This window comes from Dendropsophus ebraccatus, chromosome 4 (assembly GCF_027789765.1).
Source record: "Dendropsophus ebraccatus isolate aDenEbr1 chromosome 4, aDenEbr1.pat, whole genome shotgun sequence".
In the NCBI taxonomy this organism is placed as follows: domain Eukaryota; kingdom Metazoa; phylum Chordata; class Amphibia; order Anura; family Hylidae; genus Dendropsophus; species Dendropsophus ebraccatus.
In genome coordinates, this window is record NC_091457.1 from 7,844,970 (window position 1) to 7,859,258 (window position 14,289).

Genomic DNA, 14,289 nt, shown 5'->3' on the forward strand with positions numbered 1-14,289 from the left:
TGCACAGACAAGCGGGCAGCGATTTCTCTGCAGTAGGGCCGCCATCGGGAGGTAAGTATCGGGGGCTCTATCGAGGGGTCAGGTGGGTTCTTCCCTGGGTGGCAGGTTCCCTTTAAGGCATATAAGGTCCTCCTGACTCTCCACTGACAGATGATGTCAGTGAAGAGCATAAGGGTCAGGCGTGATGAATTTTCACCAACCTATCCTATTGGTCAGGGGGAGAATAGATGGTTCCAGAAGTGTCTGGCAGCGGCTCCCCACTGCCCTCCTTATAGGGAACACAGGAGCTTTCAAACAACAGTTATTGAAGGTGTAAGGGCGCCTTTAGATCAGATTTGCAGCCTCTGGGTGTACACAGAGGGGGGCCATCTGTGATAGGGGGACTACCCAGAAGGGGGCCATCTACTATAGGCAGACTACACAGAGGGGGCCATCTGTGATAGCGATACTACACAGAAAGGGACCATCTACTATAGGGGGACAACACAGAGGAGGGGCATCTACTACAGGCAGACTACACAGAGAGGGGGATCTACTTTAGGGGGACTACACATAGGAGGGCCATCTACTACAGGAGGGGGGCTACACATGGGGGGCACAGAGGGGGGCCTAATACTATCTGGAGTAATAAAGGCTGCCTAGTTCGATATGGGGGGTACAGAGTTTGGCCTACTAGAGACACAGAGAGACCAACACAGATGACAAGTCTGTAAAGAGGTGAGAATTGTGCAAGAGTGAGGAGGCTAAAACGTTTGTCTGACAGATTCTGCGGAGACGAGTCATGACTGGGAGGAGTCCAAAATGGAGAAGTAAAGAAAAAGTGAGTGAACAGAGAAGACGCCCCCTGTGAGTGACTCAGATAAGATGCCCCCTGTCTGTTACTCAGAGAAGACGCTCCCTGTGAGTGACTCAGAGAAGATGCCTTCTGTGAGTCACTGGATATAACTGCACTGTAATCATTTATAAGTTGTGAAGAGCTGGATCTGACTCTATATGGTCACTGTATGAGGTGATGTTGGTCATTGTACATTGGATTTTATTCAGTAGCAGAGTGATGGCATTAGTCAGTATGTGGTGGTATTAGTTATCCTTTGTTGGTAATATTTGGTACTGTTGGTATTATTGGTCTTTTTGGCATTTCAGTGGTTGCAAAACTACAATTCCTGTCTAGATATGGCTGGAGTGCCGAACGGTTTCAAACCTTAATAAAGGCTGCAATGCTGTTTGTAGGCGTTCTCTGTTCTAGCTCATACACAGGGGTCCTCAGTGGCACCCCCCCCCCCCCTTTGTGACATCCATATTTTCTTATATACATAAAGAGGCTGGTAATATCGGCCCCATCAATAAGCTTTTAGAAGTATGAAGGGTCTATGGAGGATTCTATGGAGGATTATGATGTCATTGACACATTTGGTTCCATCGCAGATGGGTCCCTGCAGCAATCCAGATAATAGACAGAGAGGGACCCAAACAGGAGGAGACCCTCCATCACCAGTCCGTGTAATCCTATCCGTTATAGCGCAGGAATCCAGGAAATAACGTGAAGTAATGTCCATGGGGTGAAGAGATGGCTGGCGGTGGTAGGGATGGGAGTCCCCCAGGGTTACTCTATGCTTCTCCAAATGGCCCCATCAGATTGATTAGAGGAGACACCAGGGGCCGTATAATAGGAGCGTGTCCCGGAGAGGAAGCATCTATTATTAATATGGGACAGGGTGGTCCCATCTGCTGGATGGAGGGAGCCATGCTACTTTAAGGATTCCACTGTCTGTAACATGAAGCCTTCAGGAATCTATTAGGTAATGAAAATCCTCCATAAAGAAGCTGCTCTTCTGTCAAGACGCTAGTTATGTCTACTTCCAGGAAAGCAGGGTGACGTATAAAGCCGCCATTACAGCTCCCATAAGAATTGTCACCTCAACTATCAGAACTCTTTAAAGAATAGTCAAAATCCCTATGAGAGCTGCCAATACCAGCTATATATATATATATACCCAGGTTATACCTGCATGCTCCAAATCACTATACAGGAGATCCCCAGGTTATACCACCTTTATATAATTATATACAGGAGATCCCCAGGTTATACCACCTTTTTATAATTATATACAGGAGATCCCCGGGTTACACCAGGTGAACATATATATTATATATATATATAGAGATCTCAGGGTTCTACCAGCTGTACATATATAATTATATACAGGAGATCCCCCAGGTTATACCAGCTGTACATATATAATTATATACAGGAGATCCCCAGGTTATACCAGCTGTACATATATAATTATATACAGGAGATCCCCAGGTTATACCAGCTGTGCATATATAATTATATACAGTATATACCCAGGTTATACCAGCTGTACATATATAATTATATACAGGAGATACCCAGGTTATACCAGCTGTACATATATACAGGAGATACCCAGGTTATACCAGCTGTACATATATATTATATACAGGAGATCCTCAGGTTATACCAGCTGTGCATATATAATTATATACATTATATACCCAGGTTATACCAGCTGTACATGTATAATTATATACAGGAGATACCCAGGTTATACCAGCTGTACATATATAATTATATATAGTATATACCCAGGTTATACCAGCTGTACATATATAATTATATACAGGAGATACCCAGGTTATACCAGCTGTACATATATAATTATATACAGGAGATACCCAGGTTATACAAGCTGTACATATATAATTATATACAGGAGATACCCAGGTAATACCAGCTGTACACATATAATTATATACAGGAGATACCCAGGTTATACCAGCTGTACATATATACAGGAGATACCCAGGTTATACTATATACTGTATATATATCTACTGCTGCTTTCAGAAAGATGAACTCTGTAAACCGGATTGCAGGTTTTAGCGCGGTCCACGTGACAAGGTGACGTATAGGCGTTATTAGGAGAACACTCCTGTAACAATATGCCTATTTACATTGCACTGGGATTGGAGCTGTAATATGTTTGTCCAAGACAAAGCGGGAACAATATAAAGCGGCTTCGTCCCGGCCCTAAATCCGGCTGAGTATTAGAGAAATAGCGGCTTTGGAGAAAATCTTCATTTTCTTTTCCACATCAAAGAACATTCTTGATCATTATTTCTTCGCTCTGCCAATTTTCTGTGTCAAGTGGGCCCAGGAGTCTCCTTAGTCTTATACATAGGGATGGAGCCGTGTTCAGGGGTAAATACTTTCCAGCAGAGGAAAACTAAGACTTTAAATGAATCCTCCGCTCAGGCCAAACGGTAAAATGCTCCCGAGGACGCCGGCTGAGAAAATGGACAAGAACCTCACCTAGCAAAGAAGCGGAGAGATGATGGGAGTGCATGATGGGACACAATGTAACCAGATGTTACAGCTGGAAACCTCAAGCCATCCAGTTGTTTGCAAAACTACAACAACCATCATGCCGGATAGTGGATACCATTTGGCTGTAGGTGACCCCCTTTAACTATCTTATAAAGTGATACCACCATGGTGTCCAGCTACCCGGACCCAGGGTACTGCAGCTGGCCCTACTCACTTGAATAAAGCTGTGCAGTCAAACATTACACAGAGATGCAGACAATGATCGGATACCAGAAGTGGGACCCCCACTGATTGTAAAGTGATGGTGTATCCTAGCAATATGCTATCACCTTATTGCAGTTGTGTCAGGGCTTGCTGCGTTACTTATCAGCTACTGTATGTTCTACAGGAAGTAGTGTATTTTCTCCAGTCTGACACAGTGTTCTCTGCTGCCACCTCTGGCTATGTCAGGAACTGTCCAGAGCAGGAGAGGTTTTCTATGGGGTTTTCTACTGCTCTGAACAGTTCCTGACATGGACAGAGGTGGCAGCAGAGAGCATTGTGTCAGACTGGAGAAAATAAACCACTTCCTGCAGGACATACAGCAGCTGATAAGTACTGGAAGACTGGACATTTTTTAATAGAAATAATATACAAATCTCTGGCACTTGCAGACACTTGAACAACCCCCTTAATGCTGGGACCCTGCTGCTTACTAGACTGTTGGTCCAGAGCCCCCCCATTCCTGCAATGAGGAGTGGCGGTCATCCATGTGCCCTTCTGCTCCGTTCATTTCTATGGGGCTGAACGCTGTATTCGACATCCCTCCAGATACTGATTTGAGTGGCAGAGATGAGGGGCGACCTTGTGTTCACTGTTCTTTTTGAATAGCAGTGGTAAATCAACTTGGAGAAACATGTGTTACATGTCGTGTCCATATAGGAGAGGGATGTAAGACCGGGGAAAGGCTGCAGAATTTAGCCCTTGGTTGCACAAAAATTTGGTGAATCTTCCCACTTTATGCTATGCTCACCAAGGATTGGAAAGGAGTGCGCCATTGTGCAAAGGAAGTGTAGTTAAAATCAGCTCAGAGGTGACTTATATCTCTGAGGCTGCCTCACAACAACAACGACAACAAAGTCTTTTGTTTGCAAACCATCTGTTAATGGAACAAAAAGACACTTAAAAACAACAGACCATGCACTTAAATTTACGGCTGCAAAATAATTGGTCGTAAAGTTTCATTGAATGGGAATCACCAGCTGTTTTTCTATTGAGTTTATTGGAAATCGATATTTAACAAAAAAAACTTTTTTTTTTTTTTGTGAACTACCGCTCAAGTTATATCTCAAAAAGGCACAAAATGTAATGTGTGACTATGGCCTAAAAGATACTAGTGAACACCTAGAGACGGGGAGCGGCTTCTCCATACACCTCTGCTGGGGATTTCACCTGAGGAACAAATGTAGGAGAAACCAGGAGAATGAACAGTCAGTCAGTGGTCACTGGGACCCGGCCCATCCCCCCCGCCCCCATTACCTTTATTGTGAACACACCTTCAAAGAGAGTGAGAGCGGGCCCACCTGTGCCTGGGGCAAGGCTACCCACATCTGCATGGATTGGCCACAGGCACAAAAGCCATGGATGATTGATCAGATTGGAGATATCTACTGGGGAAAATCAATAGGATTGTATTGTTTTAGAAAGTGATGGCATAGTGGCAGGGTGTGCCATGATTTTATGACTGCTGGGGAGCCAACCTCTGGGACCACCAATATCCTGTGAATGAGGCAGGTGCAGAGCTGGTTTTAGTGCTTCGTCCCCTTCTAAATATGGCCGTGCACCCCTGGATGAGCCATGTGGGGTGGGTGGGGTGCCAAACAAGTCTGGAAGAGAACAGAGGAGTCTGGAAGGAGCTAGAGGGGTCTGATGGGTGACAATGGAATCTTAAAGAGGACAGAGGAGACTTGAAGGGGCAGGGGAATTCTGGAGATTGTCAGAGGAAAAGGGGGGGGGGGGGACAAAAGAGTCTGCAGGAGGCCAGAGGAGACTGGATGGAGACAGAGCATTTAGTGGGTGGGCAGAGAGGTATGAAAGAGACAAAGAAGTCTGGATGGGGACAGAGGAGTCTGGAAGGAGACAGAGCATTCAGTAGGTGGACAGAGGGGTATGGAAGAGACAGAGAAGTCTGGAGGGGGACAGAGGAGTCTGGAAGGAGACAGAGCATTCAGTAGGTGGGCAGAGGGGTATGGAAGAGACAGAGGAGTCTGGAAGGAGACAGAGCATTCAGTAGGTGGGCAGAGGGGTATGGAAGAGACAGAGGAGTCTGGAAGGAGACAGAGCATTCAGTAGGAGGGGCAGAGAGATATGGAAGAGACAGATAAGCCTGGAAGGGGACAGATGAGTCTGGAAGGAATAATCTAGAGGGGGCAGAGGGATCTGGAAGGAACAGAGTAATCTAGAGGGGACAAAGGAGTCTGAAAGGACAGAGGGACCAGGAGGTAAAGAGACAAGTATGGAAAAGAAGAGCCTGGATGGGGGCAGAGGGGTCTGGAGGGGATAAGGAGTCTGGAGGAGAGCAGAGGAGACTGGAAGGAGAGAGAGAGAGAGAAGGATTTGGAGAGGACAGAGGAACTTAGGAAAGGCAGAAGAGACTGGAAATTCTAGACAGAAATGCTATTTCCCTACTTGCCATTAAGAACGTGTGCCTGCTCAGCAGAACTGAGTGTGCATGTGTATGGGGGGTCAGGAGAAATAAATCACACCCAAACAATCATCAAAGTAGAAGAGATGATGGCTTTAATGCTGTGCAGGAAAATAGCAATAGCTGAGGTAGTATGGCTACAGACCAGAAATGTGAGGGGGGATTCTGATCCTGGCATATCTCCTCTGTCACCACTTACATCAATGATAACATGTATACGCACATACGGAGAACACAAATATGGGAGCTCCTTCTTGTACTGCAATAAATACCAAGAACATACCAAGAATGCCAGAAAACCCCTTTAACCCGAGTGGTAACATAGAGCGCCTCTTCTTCCAGAGCACTGTCCAAAGCATCAAGTATCAAATGCCTATAGAAAACTTACCATTTCCTGCAGGGCATACAGCAGCTAATAAGTACTGGAAGACTGGAGATTTTTTAACAGAAGTAAATTACAAATCTATATAACTTTCTGACACCATTTGGTTTAAAATATACATTTTTTTTTTTACCCAAAAACTTACCCCTTTAACAAAAAAATAAAAATAAAAAAAAATATTGGGAAGTATGGATTTTCCCCTTTAAACTGGTTCTGGGTGAGAATATTATATCAGCCAGTTATAACGTGACGGCTTAATTCAGCCTAATATCAGTAAATTTACCCCACAATATAAAATTATAATAATTATGAATACTTGCTGCTAATCTCATAGATACTAACAAATTACAGTCTTCACCCTCAGGAGCTGATGCCGCCATTATTCCCGCTGTCTGTAGCCTCCCGCGTGCTGTGTATGTTTTCTACAGCTGACAAATTGATAATTTACACCAGACAATAATTGTAATGAACATGAGCGGCGGTGGCGGCATTGATTGCAAGCTCCTGACACGGCCTCTCATGTTCTCTACATGAATAATCGGGGCTTGAATTATGTTTTGTACTTTAATTATTTTCCAGGCAGGAATGGGCAGTGAGCCGGTGCCCTCTGGCACAAAAGCCATTCAGCACTACTCCATCAATGGCTCCGGCCTGTAACAGAAACATTGATGGATTCTGTGGGGCCAGAAATCAGCCTCTACTGGAAGGGAACGATTTGCATTAGTGACAGGGTGATGTATGACCATGTATATTAGTGTGAGAATATGTCGCCCCCGTGTTCCACTCATTTTGTCATTAAATAATATTGGCGCATGATGCATTTTTTTTTTCCCAGCCTGGTACATAAACAATTAGCGGTTCATGTATTCAGTACGATGGGATTGCTGCATCTTTAGGTTAGTGGTGGAGAACCTGCATCCCTCCAGCTGTTGCAAAACTACAATTCCCATTATGCTTTGGCTGTCCAGGTATAATAAGAATTGTAGTTGTTCAACGGCCAGAAGACTGAAGGCAGGGGCACTTTTGCCATGAGGGCTATAAAGCTGGTATCAACACCTGGCAAACCAGGGCCCATTCGGCCACTGGGTGCTGCTTGTAGGGAGCAATTATAGTTAAATGATGCAGCGTTGTGTGAGGAGAGAGGAGCTATATGGGTACCCACTATATGGGTATGGTCTCTGCTTCACTGTTCTGATAACCCTTGACCTCTGTTTTCTAAGTAGGAAAATAAGCAGAGCTCCATGCAGAGGTCAGGGGTTATCAGTGCACGAGCAGTGAAGCAGAGATCTTCTTGTCTTCCTTTTAACTTTTTTTTTTTATGTGTTGAAGCATGTAAGAGAATATTGGGTCACTTAGGGCCCTATTACACAAACAGATTATCTGACAGATTTTTTTCTTTTCTTTTGCTATGGGGCCCCATGAATCCTAGCTACGCCCCTGGTAACCACTATATAAGCGCACAGAGTGGGCCTAACTACTATATGAGAACACAGAGGTGGCCTAACCACTATATGAGGGCACAGAGTGGGCCTAACTGCTATATGGGAACACAGAGGTGGCCTAACCACTATATGAGGGCGCAGAGTGGGCCTAACTGCTATATGGGAACACAGAGGTGGCTTACCACTATATGAGGGCACAGAGTGGGCCTAACTGCTATATGGGAACACAGAGGTGGCCTAACCACTATATGAGGGCACAGAGTGGGCCTAACTGCTATATGGGAACACAGAGGTGGCCTAACCACTATATGAGGGCGCAGAGTGGGCCTAACTGCTATATGGGAACACAGAGGTGGCCTAACCACTATATGAGGGCACAGAGTGGGCCTAACTGCTATATGGGAACACAGAGGTGGCCTAACCACTATATGAGGGCGCAGAGTGGGCCTAACTGCTATATGGGAACACAGAGGTGGCCTAACCACTATATGAGGACACAGACGGGACCCTTACTCCTATATTCGAGTACAGAAAGGGCCTATATGCTATATGAGGCACAGAGAAGGCATAACTGTTGTATTGGAGCAGAGAAGTGGCCTATCCACTATTTTAAGATCCAGAGGGGGTCTTATAGGGAGGCCCAGAGGGGGTGGGGGTGGCGTCTTTTTGTATTCCTTAGGCAGCACATTGGTTTGACCCCCCTGAAGTGAAGAATGACCTGGCTGACTAGATGACAAGCAAACTAGCTGTATGAGAGGTCATGCTAGTTGTCAGATATCTACATTCAGGTAAAGTCTATGGCACTAGCAGGTAGGTGTCTTTATAACTTCCAACCAATGTCTTCCAGGTCAAAACAAGACGGGAACTTTTTCCTAATGATGACTAAGTAACTAATACAATGGTAACCCTTCATCAGCTATTGTACAAGTAAATGCATGAGCAGTAATGCGTATAATATAATGCAAACAATGGGAATCAGCTCCCAGATACAGGATCCTCCCTACATATTGTCCTGTGTAATGAACTGAGGTTGTTGTATTGGTGAAGCATAATGTTCTGCATTCTAATATCTCGCTGATTGGTTATAATGTATTCCAGACATGTTCACAGCGGAGGTGAATAATTTCTTGTATTTCCCTGTTCCCGGGAGTTAATTATTTACGGTGCTCAAGGTGTCATGTTGAATCTGATCAGAGTCGACACTATCAATGAATTCCGGAGAAGTTTACTTACATAAGAACAAGGGAATATTAACGTTAACCATTTTCCATATCAAGTCGAGTTATGCACTATGGCAAAGCGCAGGCGACGGTGTGAATATGACTGTGACTGGCCAATGGTGATTAACCCCTCGACTGTCATCGTATTACTGGACTTTCTATTCACTGGACCTTTCCATATGTGAAATAAATGGCCTCGACATTTTTACATAAAGGCATTCATTATTAATACTGTGATATATTTTATGCATATGTTACACACATTGGGGGGAATTATTAATATCAGTGTTTCATTCACCGGCCCTAATGCAAAGTGTGCTGAATAGATATCTATTAGTGCACGATGGGCTATGAGCTAGTGTATATAGTCTGTAGTTTACTATAGTCTATATGCCGTGTCCCGGGATGCTGGAACTGATGTTGGGCCTGCTGGTGGGTTCTGGTGTTTAAGAGACTACTTGTCACGGTGGCCATGAGTGGTAACACCCACCCCGAACATGCGGCAACCGGACCTTGGTTAGGACCAGGGGCGGTCTTGGCATTTCTGGGGCCCCAGGCGAAGTTATGTCTAGCTCCCCCCCCCTCAACACGCGCTCCACAACAATAGACTGCTGTGTGCTGCCCCCACTAGTATATACCCCTTGTGCACTACCACCAGTAATATATACTCCTAGTGTGCTGCCCCCAGTATTATATACCCCTTGTGTCCTGCTCCCCAGTAGTATATACCCCTTGTGTGCTTCCCCCAGTAGTATATAGACCCCTGTGTGTTCCCCCAGTTATATATAGCCCCCCCCGTGTGCTCCCCCAGAAGTATATAGACCTCCTGTGTGCTGCCACAGTTGTATATAGACCCCCTGTGTGCTGCCCCCAGTTGTATATACCCCCTGTGTGCTCCCCCACTAGTATATAGCCCCCCTGTGTGCTCCCTCAGGGGTATTTAGCCCCCCTGTGTGCTTCCCCACTTGGATATAGACCTCCTGTGTGCTCCTCCAGTTGTATATAAACCCTCTGTGTGGTTCCCCCAGTAGTATATAGACCCCCTGTGCGCCCCACCAGTATTATATAGACCCCTTGTGTGATGCCCCAGTAGTATACAGACCCCTGTGTGCTCCCCCAGTTATATATAGACCCCCTGTGTGCTGCCCCCAGCAGTATATAGACCACCTGTGTGCCTCACCAGTAGTATATAGACCCCTCTGTGAAGCCCCAGTAGTCTATAGCCCCCCTGTGTGCTCCCCCAGTTATATATAGCTCCCCCTGTGTGCTCCACCTGTTATATAGCCCCCTGTGTGCTCCCCCCATTTATATAGACCCCCGATGTGCGCTCCCCCAGTTAAACAGACCCCTGTGTGCTCCCCCTCCCATATAGTATATAACACAATAAAACAAACACTTATATTCACCTGGGTCCGGGCGTCTCCTCTTCTCTTCACTCTTGTGGCCTCAGGAAGGGTTTTCCCTGCGGTCACAAGAGGCCGCACTCCCCTTGTCCTGGCGCCGATGCTCCAGTGATGTCACTGGAGCGACGGAACCACAAGGACAAAGGGGCCACTTGTGACCGCAGGGAAAACACTTTCTGCAGCCACAAGAGTGACTGACAGGAAGGGAGCCAATGTCTCCCGCCCTGTCAGTGCTGCTGCATGTAACTATGAGAGCTCATTACGAGTGCTCATAGTTACAGTTCAGATGGCAGCAGCGAGCGGGGCAGCGGCCCTGTCCAGCCATCTTGAGCACAAGAGCGGGGACCCCCTTGGATGTTGGGGGCCCCAAGCGATCGCTTGGGGTGCTTGGTGCCAAAGACCGCCACTGGTTAGGACTAAGGTAAGGTGTGAGGTATAGTTGCAAGTGTGGTGGCAGAGATGACAGGGTCCCACTTTAAACAACTTTCAAACTTTACTTGAAAAAGGTTTCCTAGTGCAAAACCGTTACAGCGCTCAGGTTCTTAGTTAAAAAATAATTAATACAATACTCAAACAGGTAGATAGGTGAGTTGATTGAAAAAACAATAACAGGTGTCAGGGACCGGATAGGAGGGCCCCTGCCTAATGTACTAGGTACTCTGCCGGGATGTGGTGAAGTGTTTGAAGTAATCCTTGTACTCATGTATGGATGAGTCCCAGTTATCTCCCCTAACTGCCTTCTGCCCCACAGTGTTGGGTTTCCATCCTACTGGGGTAGTACGAGTCCCAGGTCTCTGCTCTGGGTGGAGCTAGCTTGTAGTGTCATTCCTACAAAGCTGAGCGTCTTGTCAGTAGAGAGTGGCTTGCTGGCACTGTGCTGTACTGCAGGTGCAGTATTGAATAATCCGTCCCTTTTCTCCAAGGTGGTGGACTGTCTTGTTTTAGTAAGTAGGATCCACGTCATAGACAAGGGTGAAGACTCACTTGTCTCCGGTTATCAAAGAGGTCTTGTCTAGCAACCGATAGAGGTTGGGTAGCTAGCTGTAGGAACAACTATGTACAGGTCCTGCTTGGCCTGTAGCCAGACACTAACTAATTAAAAACTAAAGGGAAGTAGGTACTATAAAGGAGAGTGTGTGAGTGTGTGAGTGTGTGAGTGTGTGAGTGTGTGTGTGTGTGTGTGAGTGTGTGTGTGTGTAGCTAGACCTAGTGTTAGCTGCAGCTGTGCTGTGAGAGTGTGACATCTAGTGGTTGGATTAAGGAACAGTCTTAACCTAACACTAGAGAGATACACTTTAACCAAGGTGTAAGAAGAAAAGAAAAACACATAGTGGAACACCATATATATATATATATATATATATATATATATATATATTCTGCACCCCTGGCATACACCATGGAGAAGGTGCGGATTCTTACCTTCTCTGTGGCGTACGTTAGCTGTGGCCTCCTCCCGTGACTGATTTACCATGTCACTGGCCCTCCTGTAAAGTAAAACATGTTTTAAAAACATTGAAAATATTGAAAAATAAATGAAGCTTGTACAAGAAATAGCAACTTTTCTTGGCCATAAAACTAGTTCATAAATATAAGTTTTGTTTTTGTTTTTTTAAGCTTAAAAGGTAAAAAATCATTGATGCTCTTGAAAGCATTGTGTTCAGATAAACAGAATAACAAATGTGAGGGGGGGACCAGGTTGTGTTTTGTATTCCTATTACAACTAGACTCAATGTATCCGGAGTGTTGGAGTAGTATGGTTACCATGGCAACTGATACTTCAGATTAGTGAGCGGCGCTGCGAGCAAACAGGGAGCTCATATTCTATATCAAGGGGCTCCGACGTCTCCTCATTGATGTGTAGAATGTGGCACAGAAATGGCACAACCACAAAACTGGTGCCGCTCCTCAAGGCTCTGCAGTTTCATGCTGGAAACAATATATACAAATTAGAGCAAATGTACCACTTAGATTAATGATGTTTTATCTTCATAATACCTTCTTGGTGCTGGCGTGTATACCCCAGTGGTGTGGTCCCTTTTTTAAACCGCTGCTGGGTTCCCACCATCTGCGTCGGTGTCTGATATGCAAATTTGGCCGCTCTATGCACTGGAGGTGGGCCTAGAGTGTATGTATATCCCCTCCCCTCTGTGATGCGCCACCATCAGAACCAAGTTTGGCCATGTCATAGAAGGGAGGGAATATCGGTACACTGGGGCACTGGGGGTACCTCCAGTGCATAGAGCAGCCCAATTTGCATATCAGAAACTGGTGCAGATGGCGGGAACCTGGCAGCGTTTTATAAAATGTCCCCCACCACTAGTACTGCAGCCTCCTCTGATGTCTATATATTACATGTTACCATTAGAATAGACATTACACTGGGGGAAGCTGTCCGTGTCACTAGTGCTGCAGCCTCCCCTGATGTCTATATATTACATGTTACCATTAGAATAGACATTACACTGGGGGAAGCTGTCCGTGTCACTAGTGCTGTAGTCTCCCCTGATGTCTATATATTACACGTTACCATTAGAATAGACATTACATTGGGAAAGCTGTCTGTGTTGCTAGTGCTGCAGCCTCCCCTGATGTCTATATATTACATGTTACCATTAGAATAGACATTACACTGGGGGAAGCTGTCTGTGTCACTAGTGCTGTAGTCTCCCCTGATGTCTATATATTACACGTTACCATTAGAATAGACATTACATTGGGGAAGCTGTCTGTGTTGCTAGTGCTGCAGCCTCCCCTGATGTCTATATAATACATATTACCATTAGAATAGACATTAAACTGGGGGAGCTGTCTGTGTCACTAGTGCTGCAGCCTTCCCTGATGTCTATATATAACATGTTACCATTAGAATAGACACTACATTGGGGAAGCTGTCTGTGTCACTAGTGCTGCAGCCTCCCCTGATGTCTATATATTACATGTTACCATTAGAATAGACATTACATTGGGGAAGCTGTCTGTGTCACTAGTGCTGCAGCCTCCTCTGATGTCTATATATTACATGTTACCATTAGAATAGACACTACATTGGGGAAGCTGTCTGTGTCGCTAGTGCTGCAGCCTCCCCTGATGTCTATATATTACATGTTACCATTAGAATAGACACTACATTGGGGAAGCTGTCTGTGTCACTAGTGCTGCAGCCTCCCCCCCCCCAGATAACTGTCTCCCCATCTCTCTGGCAATTTCCCCTACTAGAGTACTGACCCCGGGCTGTTGCATTGATACATAATATTATAAAGCAGAGGTTATGTTCGGTTCAGCTACAATGTTGCATAAGATGTTAATGTGAAAGGTCAATGAGGTCCTTATCCCGGGGATAACAATGAGATCTGTTGTGTACTTGAAATATCAAAGTAGTAAAACAAATATCTCTCATCTGACAGTCATCTGACCTGCGACAGTCACACGAACTACAAATAAAAAAATCCCTGCAACCTAAAGCATGACTGAGTTAAAGGGGTTATCCAGCATCAGAAAAACATGGCTACTTTCTTCCAGAGACAGCACCACTCTTCCATTGAAGAGAATAAGACTGGAGACAAGAGCGCTGCTGTCTCAGGAAGAAAGTGGCCATGTTTTTCTAATGCTAGATAACCCCTTTAAGGCTGGATCTATGGATTGCATACCATACACCCATGTTTCCCATCCTGCGGCTTTATATATCGTTCAGCCAAAGCTTTGGCTTCTCTTACAATGTATCAATGTTACATGAAGTTTTGTGTGTGTTACCCCATAGAGATACATTAGTGATGATGCTGTATCACACTGGGCTGTAATACAATC

General features: G+C 45.3%; 1 protein-coding gene across 1 annotated transcript in view; it reads right to left on the bottom strand.

Moving 5' to 3' along the window:
• Window positions 1–14,289, bottom strand: part of E2F8 (E2F transcription factor 8) — a 45,511-nt gene that overhangs the window by 27,965 nt on the left and 3,257 nt on the right. Inside the window, exon 3 of the mRNA XM_069968043.1 lies at window positions 11,905–11,969. Within this exon, the coding sequence (XP_069824144.1) occupies window positions 11,905–11,969 (65 nt within the window). The remainder of the gene's footprint in view (window positions 1–11,904; window positions 11,970–14,289) is intronic.